Raw genomic sequence first — 25882 nt, forward strand, 5'->3', positions numbered from 1 at the left:
TGGTAATAAAGGTAATTTTTATCAGCTTGTAATCTATTATGCACCGTATTTACCACATAAGGGTCGCCCCTGTGTATGGGTTGCAGCACCATATATCTGTCTTCACTAGAGTTGCGCCAATACAAGTGAAGTGTTCCTTTTCTCAGCTTATTGGTGCATAAAAAATACGACTGGGACTGACCCTCGCTCTTCTGTGTCTGTTTACTACGGCAGGGTTTGAGCCCCCCCCCCCCCCCTCCTTATTTACGACCCATTCAATTCCTGTACTTCCAAACAAGACAAAGGAGAAGTCAGCAATTTTTTATCCTTTTGTTTCGCTTTCCTCCTTTTTTTTTCCTCCCCCATTCCTTTGCCCTCGAGAGAGAAGAGGCGGCAAGCTACTCTTTGTCAGTTCCGTCTATAAAAACTAGCACTCACGGCAAGCGGAGAAATATAAAAGGTGCTCTTATAAACACCCAGTGATGGCTGCAGTTTTGTCACGGTATGTTCAGTTGAAAGCGTGGGAAATCTCATTCAAAAACAATAACGATTGGGCACAGTTTTGTCATGAACACCTGTTTATTGTGTGGGTGCGAGTTCACCAAAGAGAGCGAGGGAGAACCGTCAACACTGCCATATGGCCTCACGCGCAGCACACACCTTCACATAGGCCTACACTCTTTGTCTCTGGCTGGTTTATTTTTAGATTTTCCTCTCTTCTCTTCACTGCCTAGCAGCGAAGCAGGCGCGTCACTTGCCAGCCGCGACCTGTCGGGCGGCCGACACGGCACACTACAATACTGCGCTGTTCACGGAGCTTCATGCGACTGCTGACATATTTTGATTAAACAATTTGTACTTACTCGTGGAGTTATGTTTATTAAAAACCAACATTTATGTACGTATTTAACCACACAGTGCAATATTATTTGTCAACCCAAAATTGGCATATTTGTCGCAGTCCATTTTTTTTTACACTAAAAATCGGCATAAAATATGGGATCCAATACGCGGGTAAATACCGTAGTAGCAAGGGCGTCACCAGCTGATGGCCTGGGAGGGGGGGGGGGCAAGTTGTGGGAAAAGTATGTATTTTTTACATTTGGCTACATTTTTTTTTTATCTCTAGGGCTCTAAGGGGAGCAACTTCCCCCTCCTACCCCCCCCCCCCCTGGCGTAGCTCTTGCGTAGTAGTGTTAAAGAACCATAGCACAGGACAACTTGGTTCCAAAATGCAATCCATCCTTACTGAGTTAGTAAATAGTTTAATATTTCCTGGCAATATTTCCTTCACCCTTCACAGAGTTGGCCAGTGATTGGCATCAAGCTGTTGATGGACAGGTAAAATTCAATAAAAATTTTAAAACTACAAATATGTCTGGATATCTTTATGTTGCTCTAGTGCTCAGTGGCAGTTACCACTCAGCCATCTCTCTTAATGTGGCAAAGGTTGTGTTTGTGACTCCAAAACCTGGCAAGGTTAAATTAATGAGCACAGAGTTGTGTAAGCATGTAGTTCAGAACATTCTCTACTTATTTGTGCTTATGTCTAAGAGCACCAGATTTTATGTCTTATAACTGGGTGAAATAATTTAGTGTGAACATTTGACTAAGTTTTATTTTATTTAGAAATGTACATGTTTATTAGCTAGTAATGACTTTATTTTACGTTTGTGTCTATTCAAAAGCTTTTACTATGTTTCTATAACGTTGTGTACTGTTTTGGCAAAAGGAAGGACAAGAGAGGAGGTGTGCAAATAGGCGGTGCCAATTGCCCAGACATTTTTCCAGCTGCCGAGATGTGCTGGCGATTTTTGCATGTAGTCTCATGATGGGGAAATCGGCAGGTGTTAGCTCCCAGGGAAGACAGTTAATTTATCAGGGTTTTGTGCCAGCAAATCAGAAGGACTTTGTGTTTTATATGTTTGTTTTTTATTCAACGCTAGGGTAATGTATTTTATACGGCATTGTGTTCTTGGATGTAAGAGCTGTGTTGTGATTGGTCAGCGAGGTCCCGCAGCTGCTACTTTATTGTGTGGTTTTATGCAGGTGCGTAGCCTCATCAGTCATTGTTCAAGTACAGTACCAAAAATACATACAGTGACAGTGGCTCACCGAAAAATAAGAGTGCATATAGGTGGACATTTTCTAGTCTGGATGTCGGGGCTGTGCCACTGCTAAGTTTGAATTTTTTTTTCAAGTATTGGATGTTTTAATTAAAAATTTAGGCCCCAATTGTGCAACACACAGGCCAGGGTGGTCTGTTTGTCCACCGGTTGGTTTGTTTTCTTCGGTACTTAGAGGACAAAGTTGCTAGGGACACTTCTTTCCTGATGGCACAGGACTTTGAGGAGTTATTGGCAAAAGTGTGTGTTTTCTGTTATGTTGTGGAATAGTGGAACGGACATTTAATTTATAACTTGAGAAGAATAAATTTGAAATTAATTTTAACTGTTTTATTTGAAAACACCCATCGACACTTTTAAGTGAACTAAGAGTCATCTGCAAAATTTTATACAGAACTACGTACTTGTCATGAGTGGTGCTAAACACGAATTTGGACATGCCCTGAGAACTAAAATATGCAAAATAGTCAAGAGAAGTTCTGGCAAAATCATTAAACTTTAACTGGGTGCATCACCTAGCTGGTGTGGTAATTTTGTATTGTGCTGTCCACGAGTCAGCAGGAATCTACGCTTTAGGAGCTGCGAGACGTCTGAACATCGGAAAATTGTCGACAACGAGAACAATGTAAACAACAGGTCAACAAGCAAACAACAGCATAAATTAATATGGTATGTCTGCAGTTAATATTGCTGGAACCATGCATAATCATCACTTTTCTGAAGAACTTTAAGTCAAAATTGGTTTTGTTTCAAACACTTAAAAAATTAAGATTGGTGTTCTTAATTTTAAATGACTGTGAAGTTTTATCAGAAATTTTTAACTTTTTGTTGTTGATAAATTTGTTGTTTTTAGTTTGAGATTAACATGCATTGAAACAACATGAAACATTCTGCAACTAGTAATCAATTTGGGTTATCACCCGGTCAGACCTGATAATGGGAATATTAATGTCAATACAGCATTAAGAAATAAAATTGATGACACAAGAACAACATAACATGTCACAAACACAAAACATTCTCAGGCAGGATACTCAGGAATTAGGAAAAAAAAATTGCACGTAACACCAACAAAATGGAGGAAATGGCACCAGTGCAACATAACTAAGATCAAACTATTGAACACATATCCAGTGGCGTAGCCAGGATTTGTGTATGGGGGGTGTTAAGAAGCATGCCCCCCCCCCCCCCCCCCCCCGTATTAAAGCGGTGGGTCCAGGGGTCCTCCCCGGGAAAATTTGGATTTTAAGGTGTAAAATAGTGCTATTTTAACAGTTTTCGGTTCTTAAATTTAAATTTTGTAATGGTAAAAATTTTATTAATTTTAATATGAAAGTTGTTTGAGTGATTAATAAGAAATTAATTAAAGATTTGGGGCTAAGGGGGGGGGTTTGAACCCCTAAAACCTCCCCCCTGGCTACGCCCCTGCACATATCACAAACACCTGAACGAAGCTAAAGTGAGATTCAACAGGGAATTATGCATGTCAGAGCAGAGTTTATAAATCAAGTTCAACTGAAGGTGGCTAGGGTAGAAGCTAAAATAGATCAGTTCAAATCAGACACAATGCCCATGTTTCCATTTGTAAACATCACATATTACAGAGCTATATGGTAAGGTTAAGAGAATGCTAGGAGCATGTATGATATGATAGGATATTTGGGAAGCCTACGATGTACATTCTGTATTGCACAGACCCGAATACTCACGTTGGCAAGTCTTCTTTTCACAGACGAAGTTCCCCGAAGTTCATGCTCACTTTTTTGTTTACATGATTTCACAGTATCTTTAATGTTGCTATCCAGACCAAATCAACCGTCCACAATGTTTTAAAGTATTTATAATGTAGCTAACCTAATCTAATTGACCATTAGTTATCATGAATTGTATATTTATACATTTACAATGAACAAAAAAACCCGAAGATGCACGATCGGGCATTTGGCTCTCTCGTCTGTTGAAAGAAGGCTTGCCAACGTGAGTCTTCGGGATTTGTGCAATACAGAATGTACATCGTAGGCTTCAATGTGAAAAGGGAGATGATATTGAAAACCTAATAACATAGTTCACTGAGGTCAATTCTTTCAGGTCACATAGTACTTGTAAGGTTGGGAAAGGTGAAATTCAGTTTGCAAATGGAGTAGGGAGAAGTGAAGTGGAAATTATTGAAGGGGAAGAAAATGTTCATGTGGTACATTAAGCTTTCCAGGTAAAAATTCAGGAAATTTCAAGAGTTGAGGAAAACCATAGGTTACAATGTAGTAGCAATGTTGCAGAATTTTTTTTTTTCAGGAGAAGTAAACTCAGTACCTTTGACAATTACGTGTATTTAAGATCGGTGCAGAAGATGCAGGATAATCTGCAGCCCAATCTTGAAAACCATACAGAGAGGTTTTTTGTAACAAAATGTGGGTTTGGTGTGTGCAAAAAGATTTAAACAAGAGGAGGGGTAATGTGAGTTGGAGGCAGTCTACAGGAGGGAAGTACATACTGGCGGTGCAGAGGCCACTGTGACACACTTCTGTGTGTTGGCTGGTGCAGCCTGTGATGTGTTGTGAGACAGACTACACTTGTAAACAATAGTGAACAGTGTATTGGTCAGGTAAAATGCAAACAGAGGCACAGAACAAGATTAAAGAGGTTACTAGTGTACTGTGGACTAAGGAAAAGAATCAGAAATGTATTTGTAAGTTTTGTTTGTAGCAATCAACAATGGTGGTGTCGCTCAGGGCACAGTGTTAAAAAAAATTTGCCGGATGTAAATAAAATTTATACAGAGTTTTATTAAGTCATTTTAAGTTGCCTGTATGAAATTTTTAAAATTTTTAAAATTTTTTTTCATTTAATTAAGATATTTGATTTTTAATTGGGTTAATGTAAGTTTTATGTACCCGTTACACGCACTGTGTCTGCATTACACGATACATTGGTTACATTACATGTTACACAGGTTATCTGACGAGCTATCAGCCATGATGCTAGCTGTTGACTAACGAACCATAGACAACACAACACTCTCAGCCTTACCAACCGAGCTGACAGTACATAACAGTCCTTCCCTCCAAGTGATTTTTTACCCTAAGCACTTGTACATATTGTTATACACAATGGAGAACGTAGTCACTCAAGTTTCTTGGTGTTTTCTTGACTCGTGTGGATCGCTTTCTCACCCTCGTTGGCAAGTTACTCAGCTCCTGGGGCTGTCCCTGGGTCTCCTGCAGTGAGAACTCCAAGGTTCCAGCTAGCTCCTCAGATGTTTGCTGCCCTGGACGAACATGATCGACTGCAGCTGCCGATCCGCAGTCACTAGGAAACCCCAAAAATGGTAGCTCGGAGTCCCCCAACACTAGGGAACCGGCCGCTCGCTGGAGGGGCATCTCGCTGCCACTCATCCTCGTATCAGATGATCCTGGTTGTGTCGCTGTACTGCTTGGAGGCCTCTGTGGTTGCTGCTGAAGCTCTGCTCTCCCCCGATGGACAGCTTGCTGGAGTGATTCTTCTTGCTCTCGGGGCCGCGTCCCAGATGCTCCTCCCACCGGTAACCTCGAGCTCCCCTGGAGTCGTGTAGCGATATTGCGTCGCACCATCTGATCAACATGTCTCCGTGCCATGTGACCTCCAGCCTGAACTTGGTATGTAACTGGACCCTCCTTACGTGCCACCACTCCAGGGACCCACTTGGGTCCAGCTCCATAGTTGCGTATTAACACTGGGTCCTTTTCACTAAACTGTCTCATTTTACCATCACACCCGTCCTCCACTAACCCTTTTCCCGCACCCGACAGCGACCGCGGGTGCAGCTTGTCGAAAACCGTCTGCAGCTTCCGACCCATCAAGAGTTCGGCAGGCGTCTTCTGCGTGACCGTACTGGGAGTTGTGCGCAACGAAAAGAGCAGTCTGTGTAATCTCGTATTCCAGTCGCCTGCTTTCAACTTCTTTAACTTGTCCTTGACAGTTTGCACCGTTCGCTCGGCTTGTCCATTACTGGCCGGGTGGTATGGGGGCGTATACTTGTAGATGACTCCATTCTTCTCTAGAAAGGTCTTCATTTCACTTGAAGCAAAGGCAGTCCCATTATCAGACACCACAACGTCCGGAATACCATGGTTACTAAACATACTCCTCAGCTCCTGCACCACTACAGCAGATGACATTGACGGCACCAACCGTACCTCTGGCCATTTCGATAAGGCATCGATGACAACCAGAAATGTTTTCCCTTGAAAGGACCCCGCAAAATCAACATGCAGACGGGACCATGGTCTCTGGGGCGTGCTCCATGGCACCTGGGTCTTTGCTGGTGCCCTGCGTTCAGCCTGACATATCTGGCAATGGCTTACAATTTCCTCAATGTCTTCGTCCAGTTTTGGCCACCAGATGTAGCTTCGAGCTATGGCCTTTGAGCGCACCATTCCATCATGTGATGCATGTAACATTCCTAGGAGGCTACTTCGCAGCTGCTGCGGAACTACCACCCGAGTTCCCCACAGCACACAATCACGGTAGACTGACAGTTCTAACCGGCGGTTCCAATAGGGTCGAATCTCCTCACTTGGTAGTTCTTGTGGCCATCCATGCAACACAAAATGCTTCACCCTCTTCAACACTGGATCCTCGCTCACGCATCGTGCCATGGACTGGGCGTCCAAGGGGGCGTCCGGCATTGCTTCAAACATCAGGATATCTGCCACTGCTGGAACTTCCCTTGGTGATGTTGGCTGTGGCAACCTGCTCAAGGAGTCTGCATGTCCAATCCGAACCCCTGGCTTATGCATGATGGTGTAGTCATACATGCCCAGCAACAGACTGCACCGTAACATGCGAGGTGACAGTATGTCCGGGGTTGGGCGCTTGGGATCCAAAAGTCGTAATAGTGGCTTGTGGTCCGTCACCACTGTAAATGATCTGCCTGCCAAATATTGATGAAATTTAGTCACCCCAAATATCACCGCGAGGGCTTCCTTGTCGATCTGCACATAGTTCCGCTCACATTTTTGCAGTGTCCGCGACCCAAATGCCACCGGTCTCTCTTCACCATCGTCCATGATGTGTGCCAACACTGCACCCACACCATACTCTGAGGCGTCGCATGTTAGCACCAGAGGTCTTGTGGTGTCATAATGGACCAGCACACAGTCTGTTTGTAGCAATTCCTTGGCCTTGGTAAATGCAGCTGCATGCTGTGTCTCCCATTTCCAGGCAGCGTTTCCATCAAGCAGTCGGTGTAGTGGCTCCAACACACTAGCTTTATCTTTCAAGAACCGCTCATAGAAATTGAGCAAGCCCAAAAAAGACTGCAGGTCCTTCTTGTTTTGGGGCACTGGTACCCTACGGATTGCTTCCACTTTGTCGTGTGTGGGATGTATCCCTTCCGCATCTATCCTATAACCTAGAAAATTCACCACTGCAGATGCAAAAACACACTTGGACTTCTTCAACCGTAACCCAGCCTTGTCTATCCTTGCCACTACCTCCGCTACACGTGTCCAGTGCTCTTCTTCATTTGGGCCTGCTATTAACACATCGTCCAGTAGCACTACCACTCCTTCTACACCTGCTAAGAGTGTTTCCATGAGCCTTTGGAACACGGCAGGGCCACTGCTCACTCCAAACTGTAATCGGCGGACCTTAAAAAGTCCCTTGATGGTATTGACAGTCAACAAATCTGCCGTTGGCTCGTCCACTCCAACCTGCATGTAGGCATCCTCCAAGTCCAGCTTCGTGAAATATTTCCCCCCTGCCAGCGATGCCAGAGCTTCGTTGATGGTCGGCAACGGATAACACTCTGTCTTACATGCTGGATTGATTGTGCCCTTGTAGTCAGCACATATGCGAATGGACCCATCCGATTTCATAATAGGTACGACAGGTGTCGCCCACGATGAATACGGCACTGCCTCGTAAGCTCCTCGCATCACCAGCTTGTCGATTGCATCCCCTACCTTGTCCCTTATTGCAAACGGCACTGGTCTGCATTTCCTAAATACTGGTGTGGCTCCCTCTTTAAGCGCGAGGGATACCGGTGGACCCTTGTACTGTCCTAAACAACTGCTGTCAAATACCTTTGGATACTTGGCTACCAGTTCCTCCACCCATTGGCTCTTCTGCACAACACTAGGTTCCTTGCAACTCTCTACCATGAAAACGCCCTCCACAGAAATCCCAAGGGGCTCCAACCAGTTCCTCCCCATCAAACTCGGCCCTTTCCCAGCAGCCACTAACACCGGAAGCAGTACTGCCTCACTTCCCCTTGTTTTTACCAAGACTGTTTTAACTCCCTTAACCCGCAACTGTTCCTGGGACCACGTACGCAATGCGATGTTACACATGTCCAATGGTGGCTGTTCGGGCCACAGGGCCTTGTATGTTTCCTCACTAATAACAGAAAAGCTTGTACCTGTATCTATTTCCATGCAGTGTTTGTTGCAATCCAACCAAACGTCCATGACAAAGGGTGCCTTACTTTTCAACGCTCGCAGGTTATTCAAACTGTACATTGCTTCATTCTGTTCTCCCTCTTGCTCCCTTACTGTATCTGACAACATGTGAGTAAGTCCAGAGTTAGACTTATTCCCCACATTTCCCTGTCGGGCCCCACCAACAGGCCTACCTTGTTTTTGTTTTGTAATACAGGCTTTCTCTATGTGGCCCTGTTTGGAACAAAACCGGCACACAGTTGTCACATGCCGACACTCTTCCGCAACATGATTCCCTGTACATCGCCAACACTGTTGTTTCCGTTTGTTCTCCTGGGGGCCCATCATTTGTTTACTTATTCCCGTGTCCATGTTTGCCTGAATACCAGCCGGACGTCTGCCGGTATGGCTTCTGCCTGCCACCGCATGCACCGGATGTTCGTCAACACGCGTTGTACTTATCTCGTCACCTTTTCCACGTAAGTCCAATATGTTCTTCCCTGTTGCCTCAGCCGCCATAGCAATATCCACTGCATCTTTGAAGCTCAGTGGATCCTTAGACAGCAACGCGTGCTGAACCGATCTATCCCGCACACCACACACCAGTCTGTCTCTCAACATCCTCTCCAAATTGGGGAAGTTACAATGCGTGCTCAATCGCCGGAGTTCCGCCAGATAGACTGCTATCGTTTAACCGCAAGCTGGTCACGTTTCAAAAATTTGTATGTCTCAACAATCTCGCTGGGTTTCGGTTCGAAATGTGCGGAAAGCTTGCTGAATACCTCGGCGATGGGTATCTCATCGGTAGCCTGTGGAGCTAACAATGATGAAATTAAGTTGTAGAGTTCCGCCCCGCAGACGGTGAAAAATACAGCGCGTTTTGCTTCGTCGTTTTCAATTTTATTAGCTATAAAATAAAACTGCACCCTTTCGCGGTAACTCTTCCACGTGTCCCGACCCGGCACAAACTCTCCCATAACCCCAATCGCCGCCATCATCGCCCGCACACCACTTCACGCGCACGAACCGATCCGGAATTCCTCGTCGCCACTTTTATGTACCCGTTACACGCACTGTGTCTGCATTACACGATACATTGGTTACATTACATGTTACACAGGTTATCTGACGAGCTATCAGCCATGATGCTAGCTGTTGACTAACGAACCATAGACAACACAACACTCTCAGCCTTACCAACCGAGCTGACAGTACATAACAGTAAGGCTTTTTAATACATAACCTAGGAGAGACATAAGTCTGAGATTCTAACGATGCATGTGTACAACCTTTTTTTTTTTACATAGATACAGTTTCATTCTCACAAGTGTAATAATTTCTAATATAAAATAATTAAAATGTAACCCCCTGTTTAGTGACATGTGTATCTAAAAAAAAATACGTAATGCTTAAAAAAAGATAATTGCCATGATACACACAAAACAGTATGGAATAATTGTATTTATGTCTGCGTTATCTGGGAATGCTCAACGATTCAGAGTTAACTGCAACAAGTTTTCACTTCCAGCGAGTGCAGGGTTCTTTAAGAAGCGCATGTGCATGTTACATGACATGAGGCTCGTACAACTGAGACACATTTGAAATAGTTCAGAATTGTTTGATACCTATCTATCATATATTGGTGCAATGCCGGGAACTCTCAAACAAATTGATGAAAAAGTCGTATTTATGAGTTTTTCAGACTTTTTTTTTGCAAAAATATTCATGGAAAAGGACACACAGATAAGTGCTGCCAAGGTGGTTATTGCAGCAGAAATCTCAACTATGTTGTCACTCGCCACACGAACCCTCAGTGCTTATCTCCATAATGTATTACTATCGCTACGTGTCTTGAGGCATCAACCTGCAGGCCTCTTGTGTCGCCGAAGCGACCTTCAGACAGCGATACTGCCCTTACAAGAGCTCGGCAAAGTTATGTAAAATTTTATAGATGCGTTTGGTTGTTTTGTATTAAGTTTGCTGTTTTACAAAGTTAAAAACCTACTAAATAATTTACCTAGTTTTGATAATACAGTAAAGACATGAAACATTCTACAATACTTTTCTTTGTGTTTAAATGCACGTGTTTTTAACTTTTGTTTGGAATGCATATTTGTGGTTTTGCTAACAACTACATTATTAAACATAATTTACAATAAGGAATTTATTAAAGTTAATTGGTAGTGTTCTGGTTTAGAAACAAGTATTGAGAAATGGATTTAGTGAATTGTACATACAACAAAATACATGTTTCACTATGTGCAAAGTGTCATATATGTAACTCAACTTATAAAAAATTACTTTTGTTTGTGGTATATAACTTAGGCATTTAATTTATAGTAATGTGCTTATTTTGTTACTTAACAAACACAAGTAAATCTAAGTGTAATTTACCACGCATTACTTCAACATGTATACATTCTGAGTTTTTTGGATTGACAGTGTTGCAGAGTTGTTAAAACAAACCATAGAATGCTAGTGTTCTCTTCAGTGGCAATTTTTGAGTTTATACTCATCTTTAGTAAACATGATTCTTCTATTAGTTGTTTTTGAGTTAACTTAATACTTTTGAAAAATCTGCTTATCTGTGTCATAAGAAATTGCAACATGATTACGTGTATTTGTGTCGACTATGTGAAACTGTGAGATTTTTCGAAACACTGATGAGCTTAATTTATGCCTGTATATTTTATAACTGCATCTCACAATAATAAAATGGTAGCAATGACCAGACTTCCAAACATTATTTACACTTTCAATAAAGTCTACAAGGAATAAAGTATACAAGGAGGGGAAAGATGTCCCAAACTTACTGCATCATTGTCATTTAGATATGTAATCTGCTGAAATTATTAGTAATGACTGCTGAAAAGAAAAATACATATAGCACAGCTAAATTTATGTTTGTAATACTATAATTAAAAGATTTGGGCATAATTATTGACTCAATATTATATGTTCACCTTCACATATATTACTTAATCAATAGCTCTAGAATAACTCTTGGTTTAATTAAATACCTACATCACTTTTTACTCTACCAATCCTGATTCCATTCTTATTCTGTATTTTTATCTAATTAGGTCTAAATTAGAATATTGTTAGTGAATTGGAATTCAATCAATTCCTCTGATTGTGTTACAATTGAATCCATTCAGACTAAAATTGTGAAACTTTAAAATTTAAAATTCTCCTCTACTCACAATTTTGTTCCTTCAGCTGATCCTAGAGTTCTTCTTGATTCTCTTTTCGTTAAAAACTGTTGTAACTCTTCAACTGTAAATACATTCTCGTACTCAAGAATACCACAATTTCATAGTTGACTAAAGTCTATCTTATGCACTCTTAACAAAAGAAATGATATTCTGTTCAGACTAATTTCTAATTATAATAAGTTGGATAATTTTACTTAGCTATTTGGCTATCATTTAGCTTATCCTTTTATTTATACAAACATCAAATACTATTGTTTGTAAGGAATTACTGATTTATTTTTTGTATTTAAAAAAATTATTCTTCCCTAACATTTCATCGTCTTTTTTTTCCCAAGTACTAATTTTGTATTCATATAATGTTTTTATAAAAATTTGTATCTTATTCATCATGGTTAGTTTTAATTTCTGTTTACAATTCATAGTGTTTATTAGTAAGTAATTATATGTTTTATGTGTCTGTTTATGTTATAGCCTTTATGTTTATTTTCTGTTTGAGTGTTTGTTTCGTTTGTCCATGTTTGTTTATATTTGTTGTTATCACCGCTAATGTGTGGTACTCTTGTCCTCGTGTGTTGGCCATTTTGAGATGTTCTGTCAGCAATGGTACCGATGATGGTGGGAGTCCGTACATTGGCAGTGATAACTGTGTACCTGTTTATGTGTGTCGTGCCCACCAGAAAAGTTTAACAACTGTTGGTGGGCATGTAACAAATAAAAAATATATAAATATAATAAATATCTGCAATACAACGGGCTATTGTCTTGCAGCTGTTGGAGGAGAGGGATACCCTGCAGCTGCGACTGTCGAACGCATTGCGAACCAACGAACAGCTGCGGAGCCAAGCAAAGAGCTCGGCCGACTCGACTACGGAGAGTCTCAACAGTGCTCGAGACTTTGTGGGTCGGCAGCAGGAGGTTGGCGAGCCTGCTGCTGAAGAGAATAGGGAAAGTTTGCAGGCACTGGATAGCAAGTAAGTAGCTCTGCCTTTTAGTCTTTAGTGACTAGTAGATTACATGCTAACAGTTTGTAAACAGCTGGTTGTCGTTTTGTGTACACTACCTTTACAGCCGTTGTGTGTTGTTTCATTTCCTATATCTGGAAGGCAGCCATAGATGATGTGAGGCCGTAAATAACCCTTTTAATGTCCTATTGTGTATATTAAAAACATTTAATGTTAAGGTTTCAATTTTTTTTTACTTTGATGACCTTTCTGGTAAATAGGTTTTTAAAAATACCTCAAGAACTCACGAAGACATGGAAATGAAATTTTTAAAAAAAGTTATTTTCAAGCATTGTTTGAAAGATGACATTCTGGCAAAAGTCACAGCTATTTTTATAAGTTATACAACCAAACAATAGGCTATTGATATAATTGACGGTTATTTTCCCGTAAAATGATAACGGGCAGGTGTATCGTGCATCTATTTCCTTGATTTATAAGAGAGACAAGATGTCTGGATATTTGCAGGATGTATTATTAAGTTTGTAAATGATGACTACAATGTTAAAGTTAAAAAGGAACATTAGTTCAGATATTCACAGACTGGTAAGACAAATAACGTAAGAAAACACATTTTCCATGGACGTTTGGTTGCAAGGCTTTGTTGGTTGTTTCATCTTCACACGTCCAGTACAGTTGATGCAGAAATTATGCAAGTTAGTGGTTTATGGGTAGTAACTGTTGACTAGTGAATTTTGATTTTTGGATACATTTTAATTTCTATATTGACAACATTTTTGGATTTATGTTTCATACCATTCAGGTCCCTATTGTGTCTAGATGAAATTGAACAGGGGATCAAAATTCTCTTTCAAAAAGGCCAAAGCAGTTGTTGAAGGCTTGCATGCTTATTCTTCCCTTTCTCCTACTCAAAAAATGTAAATTTAAATCTCTAATGGTACAAGTATTATAATATTACTTATTGCATTGGTAAGTTGCTAGTATGTTAGCTTGGTTGTTACGAGCTTGATGAGGTGCACATATTGGCAAGTGTAGGATGCTAGTGCAGTGCTCGCCCTGCCGTAGACTATCGCAGCTGCACAGCGTAGGCTACCGCCGGGACGTGACGTTCCGGGACGAGCAGGAGCACAGACACTCCGTGCAGACGCAGCTGCTGCAGCGCACAGGCCCCGGCGTCGTCGTGGACGCCAGCTACACCCTGTGTGAGTACATCTCTGCCCTCGTCCAGCCGTGCTCTCTTCATACCATAGACCGTCGTTCTTTCCTTCTCCAACCTTGTGCTGCATCTGTCGTCCAACTCCAGGCACCCATTGTGTAAATACTGCTCTGCGCCCCCTCTCCAGCTTTTCACTACTTCACAACTGCTTTCACACACCGCACAATGTTCTCCAACACCAGTGTACCCCTGTGTGATTACTGACTTGATGTAAGTTTTTGGACATACGCCATTGCTAAGAACTTTTTCTGTTGAAGAAAAACTTAAAAAATATAAAGAAATAAATAAATAAAAATACCCAAAAAAGACAAAAAAATTTATTTATTATTTTTTATTTTTTAGTTTTTCTTCAACAGAAAAAGTTCTTAGCAATGGCGTATGTCCAAAAACTTACATCAAGTCATGCACTCCCATTGCACAAATCTTTCAAAGATAATATGTGTGATTACTGCTCTGCCTCCTCTCTACCTTTGAACTGCATCATACCTGCTGTCACATGTTGCATGCCAGCCCTACCCTGTCGGGTACTGCTTTACCACTTCTTCAGCCACGCTCCTGATGAGACCGGTCCCTAGGATGGGACACGCCTGTAAGCAAGCCGGTACAGGCAGTGCAAGCAGGTTGGAGATGGTTGTTGTGGTGGGGCCGAGAGAGCCAGCTGGATGCTGCCACGAGGCACTGCCCTTGCGAGAGCAGCGCCCTCATGTCAATTAGAAGAAGAATAAATTAACTCTCAAAATATTTTATGAGTGTTAATTTTATGGCTAAATTTCTCTTACCAGGTTTCATGTTTGTGTAATTTTCTTTCCCAACTAAGAAAAATAATTTTATTTCCTGGTACTCCCTTTTTTTTTACCTAGACTGTTGTAGATTTTGATAAACATTTATACATGTGTACATGTACTTACTCAAGAAAATTCATCCAAAATTTTACATTTATAACTAAATGTTAGCCTTTAGTTAAAAAAACTTTTTTGTCTCTCAATTGGTAAAAATGTTTTACCTCAAAATGTACTGTACTTTATTATTGTTTAATTTTAAATGCTTAGATTGACATTTATAGACTGAAGGTATTTGAATATAAATTGGCCTTTATAACATAGATACTTTTTTCATTCACCTTAAGGTTGGAATTTAAATAAAAATATTCCCTTATATTTAATTTAGAAATATGTACCATGCTGACTGTCGTATCTCTAGCTTTAGTGGATTTGAGGAAACGACTTAGCCTTTATGGAAACGTAAGATGCTTTTTTTCACATTAAGAAAATCATTTTGATGGACACTGAAACACACCTTTTTCTAGTCAAATGAAACACGGACAGCAACTTAAGCACGCTCAGGCTGCTGCTTGAGGAAAGACTCGTGCGGTTGCAACATGCCAACTTCGTGGCTTGTGGGTGGGGGTAGTGGCCCTAGCAGGTGGATAGCAAGCTGAGTGAAAGAGAAGTGTGTGAATCATGAAAAAAAAAGTTTATTGGCTTGCATGGTTCTGCTGATTTATTTTACGAAGGATACATACGTGTGTATAAACATGGACGAATTAGCATTTTTATGGCCTCTGTGCTACAAAAAGTATGATTTGAGGTCCTATTGGTTTCAGTTTGATAAAACGTTTTTGTTGTTGTAGCAAACATGTACAGAAGAAATGACGCAACCAATATAAAACGGAAATCAGGCTGAGGGTAAACTGTCACCTGAGCTGTAAAGTAAGTCCCACCAGGAGGGGTAGGAAATGGTATAATAATGACTAACAGAGCAGATGTTTGGAATTTTCCTTCGAAAAACATTTTGGATCATGATGGTGAAAATGTGACTTTTTCCTGTAAATCAGCAGATGCCACTGTTACTACTTCAAAAAGCGTTAGTTAAGAAAAACGTACTTAGAACAAAACATAACATGTATAGTAATAGCAACAATGGCCCTCTACATTGATCATTCAAAACATTCCTTGGTTTCTATTGAATATCTGACATTAGTCTTATATTTGCAATGCTTGCATTTATGAAATATACAGCACAAATCTTCAAGTATTTCCAATCTAACACAGGACTGAATAGTTTTCGCTCAGAGATAGTTGTTTAATGGGTTTTTTTTAGGCATAATTTGTGATTGGGGGTAGTAAATCAGAATGCATTTATCATTAAATTATTTTCCTCTCACATAGACAGCAATGTGGTTATTACTCAAAATTTATAATTTTATTCATATATTTTCATATTTAATGTCTCCAATTTTATAAAATTATTCTCTCAATTGTTTCAACTGCATTTATACTAAAAATACTTGTATACCGGTACTTGATTTTATAACTAATGGTTCCCATTGAAACTATCATTTAAATTATTTAAACCACATAGTGCAGCTAGATTTAGTTATTTACTGTGTTGATATTGTTCATCACACCTATTTCATAAGTTAAAAATAGTTAATTAAAAATAAGATTTTATTTTAATGTCAAAACCATAATTGTGAATTTGTAATTTCATATTTTGTAAATTATGTGAGTTTTTGTATACAAAATATGAAAACGTTTCATCTATGTCTAAAAAGAATCTGGAAAACATTAAAAGATAAATTTTAAATATCAATTTTGCAACAATTATCCTGCTCTGACCAATGCAGCTCAGAAAGCTTTACCATGTATACCATGCACAAAGCAAGTGCATAAATTTCATTGCAAGATCACTTTTTTTTTTCTGTCTTCTTGTATAAGTAAATACAGTCGTGATTAGTCATTTATTTATTCAAGTATTAATACACCAAGAAAAATGGTTCTTTGAAAACATTACTGTTGTGTACTGATGTCATAGAGTGTTCTGTATGTTGGTAGAAGGTTGACAGGCATGTTGTGATTAGCTGGAGGTGATGGACATGTGTAAATCGTGGGAACAGGCCACAGGACTAGAGTGAACATATACAATTATGATTAATGTAACAGGTGGAGGTGAAATACAACATTGGCAATGAGGGAAACAAATTACACCATTTGGTAATATGATTAGTTGAGGAATTGCAGTGTTGAGGATTGCAGTGAGGATTTAAGTTATGGGCCATTGATAACCTCAAATGGCTTTGTTTAGCTCTGTTGGAGAGAGTGTGCCTGAAATAAATACGTGTAAGACAAACACCGATCGGTTACAGTATGTGGTACCGAGTGGTATGATGTGGTCGCATCGTTGGTGTAACTAAAAGCGACGAGCAAAGTTACTATCTCTGATGTCTTAAGGCTGTGGGCAAATCATTTACAGCTCACACTAAGTGAAATTGTAGAAACTACAGATTCCAGAAGCAGTTGCAGAGTATGTGGCGGAACTGCAGTGGTTTTCCACATATTGCAGTTTCACAGATCTGGACAGAATGTTAAAGGATAGAATAGTCTGTGCGGTGTGGGATCAAGCAGTGAAGTATACCATGCTTTCTAAGGTAAAGTTGACTGTGAAGAGGCTATAGACTTGGCTACAGCAGCCGAAACAACAAGTTGGAATGTGCATGATTTGTGTGGTATGACGTGGGGGCAGTGGTTAAGTTGCGGGTACTCAAGAAGACCAGAGAACAGAGCAGAACAGAACCAGCAGGGTGGTGACGAAGTAAGCCAGTGAGAGCACGCCCCAAGCTTGCTGGTGATAAACAAATATTTGTTTAATTTCATCGTTGGGTTTGCATGAGCATTGCTGTATTGTCGTTGGGATGTCCATTTTATCTGTTTTGAATCATCGTTGGTTTCCTCTGTTTGTTGCTGTGTTGTCCAAAGTTGTTTTGTTTGCATTCTCTGTTCTTTTCACAACTGTCTCTTCGCAGACAGCTCACTGTGTTCGTCAGTGCTATAATTTTTTTATTTATTTAATGTTTTTAACTAATTATTTTCAGGAATTTTCTATGCTGTCTAGGTTTTTTTTTTTTTTTTCATTTTTTGACATTGGGTGATTTTGGCTTGCTTTGTATGTGTTTGCACATTCGTCTGTTTTGTATATTAACCTTCTTTGTCTGTTAGAGAGGTTTCATTTGACGTACGGTATAACCAGCATGGCGGATGTCCACAAAAAGATCTTGAATCAATCTGCCCCATGCAAGAACTATTCGAAGACTGTTGTAAAATAGCACACACACACACACACACACACACACACACACACGCACGCACGCGAACGCGCGCGCACGCACACGCACGCACACACACGTACACACTTACACACACACACTTACACACACAAACAGCTCTCACACTGTGCACAGGAAGATTAAGAAACTTTCAATTTTCTCTGTGCTGTGTGCAGATTTATGTTAGCGGTCAATCAACGTATATTATACCAGTGGCATAAAATAACTGACGGTTGTTTTGATATGTGCATTTCAAAGATAAAGAGTGAAACTAATTCAAATATGTATTTATTTGTGAGGAAATTCTTTGTAGTCTATAATTCCTAAACATTAAAAACAATATGTGAAATTAAATGCTATAGGCTTTAAGTAAAAAAACTGCTTCTGTAAATTATAGCTGACATAATACAAACATTTGAAACAGAAAAATTTGACAGAAGTAAATGAGGGAAAAATCAGTTGAAATGATTTGAACTGCTGCTGTGTTGTGTGCGAATGTAGATTTGACTTCGGTTCTGTGCTTTTGCAACTGTTCAGTGCATGGCATTACTCACCGTGACTAGAATACAAAAGTTTATTTTCTGATATGAAATGTTAAATAAACATGGTATTTAGGTATGTACAATGTACCTTGAAATGAAAACAGTAAGAAATTTATGTAATTTACATCCAAAAATGATTTTAACTGACCCACAATCTTTTTTCAACTTTCATTTGAAAGTACGCTTTTTTTTTCATTTGGAACCTAAGTGACAAAATTTCTCAAAATATTTGTGTGCATAATTTAAATCTACAACATTAAATATTTTTTGTGTCATGCTGTTGTGATGACAATATCTAAATCTCTGGAGCACAATGAAAGGGGTTTCTACTTCACACGAGGCTTGGCATCGCCATAATATGCCTAGGCAGTAATTTAGTGTTCCTGTAAGTAGTTATAAAGTAATGAAGCAAAGTGGTCAGTGGTGCTACAGTGGATTGCGTTCCATAGGACTCTGTTTTGAATCTTGGTTCAGGCATCTTGGTTGGTTTGATTGATATGTTACACTTGCAATTGGGCTTTCACCCGGTGGAAAGGAGTCCTCTACTTTCTCTCCCCCCTGCCTCCCCCTCACCCTCATTACAGTCATCTCCTCAGATCTCTTGCATCTCACCCCCAGCATTTCTCCCTCCAGCAGTTCCCAGCTGCTTCCAGCCACCCTCTCCCTTTATCACCTTATACAGTCTGACAAACCTTTCCACCCTTCTCCAACCCTGTAATGCTTCCCATCCCAACTTCTTTATCATTTCCGTCGGACTATGCATTTCCCCCTACCTCCTGCCCTTCCCTTCTCCTCCTCATACCCATCACCCACCTTGCTGCTCTACGCTGCTCCTTCTCTAGCTCTCTTACCTCGGTCTCTAGGTAAGGATCCCAGACCACAGCAGCATGCTCCCATCACTGGCCTGGCCAATGTGGAGGGTGATTTCTCCATTACCCTCCTACCTGCCCCCTGCAGGGTCCTGTCAAGCCTCCCTTTACTCACTACTCGCTGAACCTGCTCTGCTCATACCAGGTTATTTTGCTAGGTCACCCCCAGGTAAATAAGCTCATCTGCCTCCTTTATCTACTACCCCTTCCAGCTATACACTTCCCTCTTTCTCCTGAATCTAACCACCTTCGTCTTTCCAACATTCAGCGACATCCCATTCTCCTCTGTCCATCGTTCCAGTCTGCTCATGTCATTTCCCCCCACCACCTCATACTCCTGGCCTCCATTCCCTCTCCTATATCGTTCATCATTATCATGAACAACAGGGGCCCCAACACTCCACCCTGTGCCACTCCTGACATCATATAATTATGAAATATATTAAGTTAAATGGTAAGAATTTAAGTAATTTAACAAATCCCCGGTTTCAAAATAAAATGGGGTTGTTGTTTCCAAGTTTTTGTCTTAGTGTTTTACAGTGAATAAATTGAACAATTTATATAAAATTATATTCTGTCTGCAGCACTGAAACAACAAAACTACCTCCATATCTGACATCTGCAGATAGTTCTCTTGATAGATGTGATTGAACTCGAGGTGTTATTTAGTTCCAGAAATGGGAATTCAGTGTTTTTTAAGTATTTACCTCTTGATAAAACCTCATCATGCTACTGAGTGAACAATAAATAACAGGAAAGTAGTCCAACCTGTAATGTGTTTCACATGTTACTCTGATACATAGTGTTATGCAGAGGCAGCAAGACTTTTTGGTGTGTGTTTCTTTCATGGTAATTTAAGATAAAATTTAAAGTTTTGTAAATACTTTGTTCTGGAAAAATGTAACTTTGAGACATCATTGATCTTTGAAGTTGTTGGCACAGTTCCCGGAAGTGACTGTTTACAATTTATAGTTTGATAATCATGTATGTGGTTTTCGTAAGACCAAGTGTTTCAGCCTGCTATCATTTGTATTTTAGCTTCAATTATTTAATTGTAAAGCTAGTCACAAAGTGGTTGTAATTAGAGTACAGGAGGTATTATTTAGATAACTGGGGGAAACAGTGTTTGTGAAAGAATGTGCCACGTGTATAGACATGTGGGTTGACATGCAGTTCCTTTGTCTGCAGCTCGAGATGTGCAGCCCCAGTCTACAGTTCTCCTCAACTGGATTAGAGGACGCAGGTGAGGCTTGCTTGTTCGTCTTTAGTGCAGCTCTTTAACACTGTGTGCTTTGGGATATATGGTTATTATTATTAATCAACTAACATGTAAGCAAACATTTACTCCATTTTAGATTCACCTTCATTTACAATTGTACCTTAGAGTAATTACTAACAATAAGCATAATGAAATTGTACCATATACTATTTTAATATGCCTCCTTTAATTTATTATGCTTATGTCCAGCTAGCCCATTGGAGAAAATGTACACATCAATTAAAACTTACGTTTATAGGATTCATCTTCAAAACTCATAGTCCGTATGTCTTTGTTTTTTAGTAAACATTTTCTCTCTTTTCTCCTGCTATTAGTATTGGTGTTATTAATCACCCTAAAGTTAGGTAGATGTGTCATAAAACATTCGCCAAGAAGGTGTGGTAGGGGAGGAAGTAGGAGCGTGCCCTGACAGTCGCCAACTTGGAAATTCGGGGCAGGTTCGTAGCGAATCCTGAAGGTCGCTGTCAGGGCGCTTACCTAGCCCGATTCATATGGTTTGTGTAATTCGTGGTGACTATTAGGGCAAGTGTTAACCATCAGCGGGGCACTGCTACGTCATCACGTGACAGGCCATCAGCACGTTGTGGCAGGATTGAAGTATAGACTTTAGTAACTAGGGACTCCTTAACAAAATGATTCCTAATAACATCAAGAATTTTGTTCTTATACTGATGCTATGAATAATAAAATTATGTAATGTGTGTTCTTCATGCTTTACATGTTTATTTATTCTGGTTACGTCTCGTCTACAGGGAAATTGAGAAAGCACTCAGCCATGGTCTCTAGTATGTTGCAATTCGAGCATTCGCCTGGAGTGATGGGAAAACATGGGAAGCCAAAATAAGTATGGATGGATCGGGGTTTGAACCCGGCTTCCCCCAAATGTGAGTTCAGCATTTACGTAACTGTTGTGCTCCCCGCTCTGGCTTTATTCATTGGTGCTGCATTAATTGTCTATGTACTGCTAATAACCTGTTGGAAACAAAACCAGTAGTAATCTTAGAATAACAGAGTATTTTGAGCATTTTCAACTTACTATCTCAATGTTTAATAAAACTAATAGCATAACGTATTTATCATCTGTGCCAGCATCACAGTATGAATTAGGGCATGGCAGTGAAGGGGACAGATAACCCAGTGGCACTGGTGTGAACTGTGACACGCCTGACGGAGCACGGCCAGCGTTAAGGGCTGTGTCAGCAGGTGCATGTTGGCGTCTCGCTCACTGCCCGACTCTTGTTGCAGCACTCCGCGCGTCATGCACGTGTGACAGTGGCAGACCACCTCGCTAAACACCCAGCCGTGCCACATCGCTGCACGGTTGTGACATCTGCAAGTGACTGTTTATGAAACGAATTATAAATTTTAACATTGACAACTTCAAAGTTTTGGCCAAACATTGCTTTAGTTTTATCACTTATGAAATCCTCACACAATCACCAAGTTTCAGTTCACAAATATGTTGTGTCTAATATCGGTTCGTAATCATTCCTTTCTGCATACAGTTTTGTTATTGTCGTACACCCACAAATGTATTTCCTATATTTACTAAAAATTGATGTTATTTATCTTACAAAATGCCAAAATTTTTGCTGTGCTTTGCTTGAAAAAGTCTCTATATAATGAAAAGTTACCACAAGCAAGCAGATGGGGTAGAAACATTTTGGCAATTGTACAGTGTATTTTCCAAGAATTATGTGGTTGGTAGAGGTTTTAATGGGCCTATCTGTGCAAATACACTGAAGAATAGTAACACTAAAGACTCACAAAAAAAAATGAATTCATTGGCCTATAAAAATTTAATGTTATCATCTATGATATTTGAAAAAATTATAGTTTTTGTTGCAACATTATGTGAAAATGGCATCATCAACAGCAAATTGAAGTTCACCTCTCTCATGCTGTCGTTGATACATGACTTGAAATGATTTCAATATTTTTAGCCTTAAACTTTTAGCATGAAAATCATTTAAAAAGGATCAAGAATCAATTCGAAAACTGACCACAAACTTATAAAAATGAGATCACAACCAGATAAATACGGCAACCAACACATCACTTTGTATATAATACAGGCTACGTGTTAAAGTAATTTTATTTTGATGGAATGATTGTTTTATACACTATGAAGATTTGAAGATTTGCAATTAATAAATGTGTACTTTATTTTTAAGTAAACAAATTTTTGGGTCTTATAAACTTTATCTGGTTTGTGATTAAAAATGTTGTGGTTATAATGTACTTTTACTAAAGTTATAAAACTATCAGTACCCTAAAACAATCATGTAAACATTTTCCCACACATCATACCTTTAAATTGAAAAGAAAAAGAAATCAAACTTCATTGCACAAAATCATCAGATTACAGATATGAGCATGCTTGCTGCCAGTGGCGTAGCGTGCCATCTCGGAGCCTGGGGCGGGAGACCTATTTTGCCGCCCCCATTCTATAGGTGCTTAATTAAAATTAAATTTCACATGCAATGAGGTACCTTATATTGAAGTTAAAATAGGATGAGCGGTTTTACAAGCGGATTCTACGGGCCTTATGAGCAGCGAAGTCAGAAATAACTTTGTCAAAATCAACATTAACAGCCAATTCTTGTTCAATTGACAATATAGCCAAGTTTGATAGTCTAGCGGAGCTCATAGTAGATCTGAGGTAATTTTTTATTAGTTTCAACTTCGAAAAACTTCTTTCACAACTTGCAACACTAATCGCCAAAGTCAAATATATACGAATCAAGATGACTATATTTGGAACCGAAATTCCGAGATTCAGTTTTTGAATGAACTGGAGGAGCTCCAGTGGTCCTTTACAACTTATATCTTCCTCTGATTCAGAACAGGCAACAACAACAAACTGCTGAAGATGCTTCCGCTCCATCTGAAACTCGTCCTTGTCGATGTCTTCTAATACATGGGAAAGATCCCCGAACTTGCTGTCCAAAAGTTTCGCTGGCATCAAAAATCCAAACTTGTCCGATATTTCTTGAATTTGCTGGAATAGAGTCGTCATTTCTTGAATGATCTTGTCTAATGATGCGATAATCTCTCGACGGATTTCCTGTTCGTGAGACAAAGCTGCATCTTCAGAAGATTCATCGCCATGCATGCGTTTTTTCCTGCGAATTCTTCTCGTTTTGAGTTCGATTCCGAGTTTTTCGCAGAGAGTCTTAGCAAAGTCAATTGCTTCTTGCACGAAACGGTCTCTACTTTCCACTAAGAGGGTTTTCAAAGCGCAGAGTTTCTGAGCACACTTATCCACACTTAGTCCTCGTTGCTGCAGGTAAATCTGTGCATCATCTACTTCAGGTAGCACTGCAGCCCAAAAGCCAAGAAAAGTTAGGAAGTTAAATGACTGCATGGCTGTCAGGAGAAGACTGGCTCCCGATCTTGTTTCGGAAGTTTGAGATGAATCTGTTAATTGTTCCAGTACCTCAAGAACTACCTCAAACTTATTTTTAAGCATCTTGACAGCTACATGTCTAGCGCTCCAGCGCGTTTCAGTGACTCGTTTTACTGCTTGACCTGTGACGGCAACCAAAGCGTTCCATCGAACAGTTGATGCGGAAAAGAAGGCAAACAGCTTCTCCAGAGTTCCAAAAACGTCACGGAATCCACTGATTCAGAAGCAGCGTGTACCCCAGCCAAGTTTAGTGAGTGGTTTGTGCATGCAACGAATATAGCTTTCGGATTCAGTGCTTTAATCCGGGCTTGAACTCCATTGTGGATCCCTGACATTGTGGCAGCATTGTCATAAGCCTGTCCTCTCAGATTCTGTATGTCCAGTCCGTCTGATGTTATCTTCGCGATTATATCGTTGCTGAGATCTTCTGCATTTTTTCCTTTTGGTTCGAAGAAGTCAATGAAAGATTCTACCACGGCGACTTTTTCTCCTTCGATATGTACGTATCGCAGAACTTGGCGGATTTGGTCATTGTGGGAGATGTCTGGTGTACTGTCGAAGATTACGCAATAATATTTAGCTTCTTGAATACGACGGATGATGGTGGATCGAACTTGCTGTCCCAGTAAGTTTATAAATTCTTCTGGGTTTCTGGAGATAGATACGAAACTGAGACTCTTGCTCCCAGCTTTATCTTTGTCAGGTGTTCCATTAGAAGAGGGTCGTATTTAGCTAGGAGGTGCACTAACTCCAGAAAGTTCCCGCGATTGACACTATCATCTCCTCGAATGTCTTCTCGATGTCCTCTGAAGGCCAGATTCTGTTTGGCTAAGAACTGGATAATATTCAGCAACCTGTACAGTACATCCCTCCACTTCTTCTCCTCACTTTCGAAAACTTCTTGTTGTTTCTGATCGATGGTTGCTTTACAGTTCAGGTGAACTTCCAACTCCTTCCATTTCAAGAAGCTCTGTTCATGGCCCAGGCTATTTTCATGGTCTCCTATTCTTGTATTTAGCTTCCACCATTTGTTGAATCCTTCATCAGATGCGAAGTTAGAGCCGGAATTGCCAAACAGCTTGCAAGAAAAACAATACAAGGATTGCCCCTTTGACCCCTGGTGCGGAACTATAATTTGTGGATTTTTGGGATTTAAATTAACGGACTAATAAAACTGAAACTGGGAATTTACGTTCAGCGTGTTTCACCCAATCCCTGCCAGACCTAGAAGAAAAAAGGCGTCGACCGTTAGAAAATGACTTAACTGAGAAGGGCTTGTAAACCCATAATTTGTAATTTGCTAAATTTTTGGTATATTAATTTGCATGTTAAGGTGTGTCAATTTTTTGCTAGATTTCGCCTATGTTAATTGGTATTTACAGCGGTGATGCGCCCGGTGCGTATCTATATTTGTATTTGTATTTGTATTAATATGTTCTTATATATTTTTAATGCCGTTTTGGTAATTATATTTAATTTTCGGAGCTCCGAAGTATATGATCAAATTATAATTTTTGGGGGGAATTGTTAAAGTATTTTTTTAGTATTATTATATAGCTATTTTTTATAAGTAGTAATAGGGCATGTATTTTATGATGGATGCGCCTATTTGTGATGAAACGATTTTATGATATATATATATATATTTATTAAATGTTGTCATATAAATTTTGCGTCTCTTTAACTTGCTCTTTAACTGCTGCTCACTGTTCGCAACCTTATTAGTATTTTTTAAGCCTGCTATTAGTTTGGGTTTTAATATTTTTG

General features: G+C 39.9%; 1 protein-coding gene across 6 annotated transcripts in view; it reads left to right on the forward strand.

Annotated features, from left to right (window-relative positions):
* The window catches only part of LOC134531658 (protein lava lamp-like), a 90242-nt gene extending 67202 nt beyond the window's left edge, over window positions 1-23040 (forward strand). For 5 of the 6 annotated variants that reach the window (XM_063367433.1, XM_063367435.1, XM_063367436.1 and 2 more), the window contains 4 exons: window positions 12505-12707; window positions 13764-13900; window positions 20616-20670; window positions 21459-21917. In XM_063367433.1, coding sequence (XP_063223503.1) covers window positions 12505-12707; window positions 13764-13900; window positions 20616-20670; window positions 21459-21492 — 429 coding nt within the window. In that variant the 3' untranslated portion in view covers window positions 21493-21917. Of the gene's footprint in view, window positions 1-12504; window positions 12708-13763; window positions 13901-20615; window positions 20671-21458; window positions 21918-21951 lie in introns of those variants that run through there. The other variant, XM_063367434.1, reaches the window with a different exon arrangement.
* Window positions 23041-25882: the final 2842 nt, after the last annotated feature.

This window comes from Bacillus rossius, chromosome 5 (genome assembly GCF_032445375.1).
Source record: "Bacillus rossius redtenbacheri isolate Brsri chromosome 5, Brsri_v3, whole genome shotgun sequence".
NCBI lineage: Eukaryota > Metazoa > Arthropoda > Insecta > Phasmatodea > Bacillidae > Bacillus > Bacillus rossius.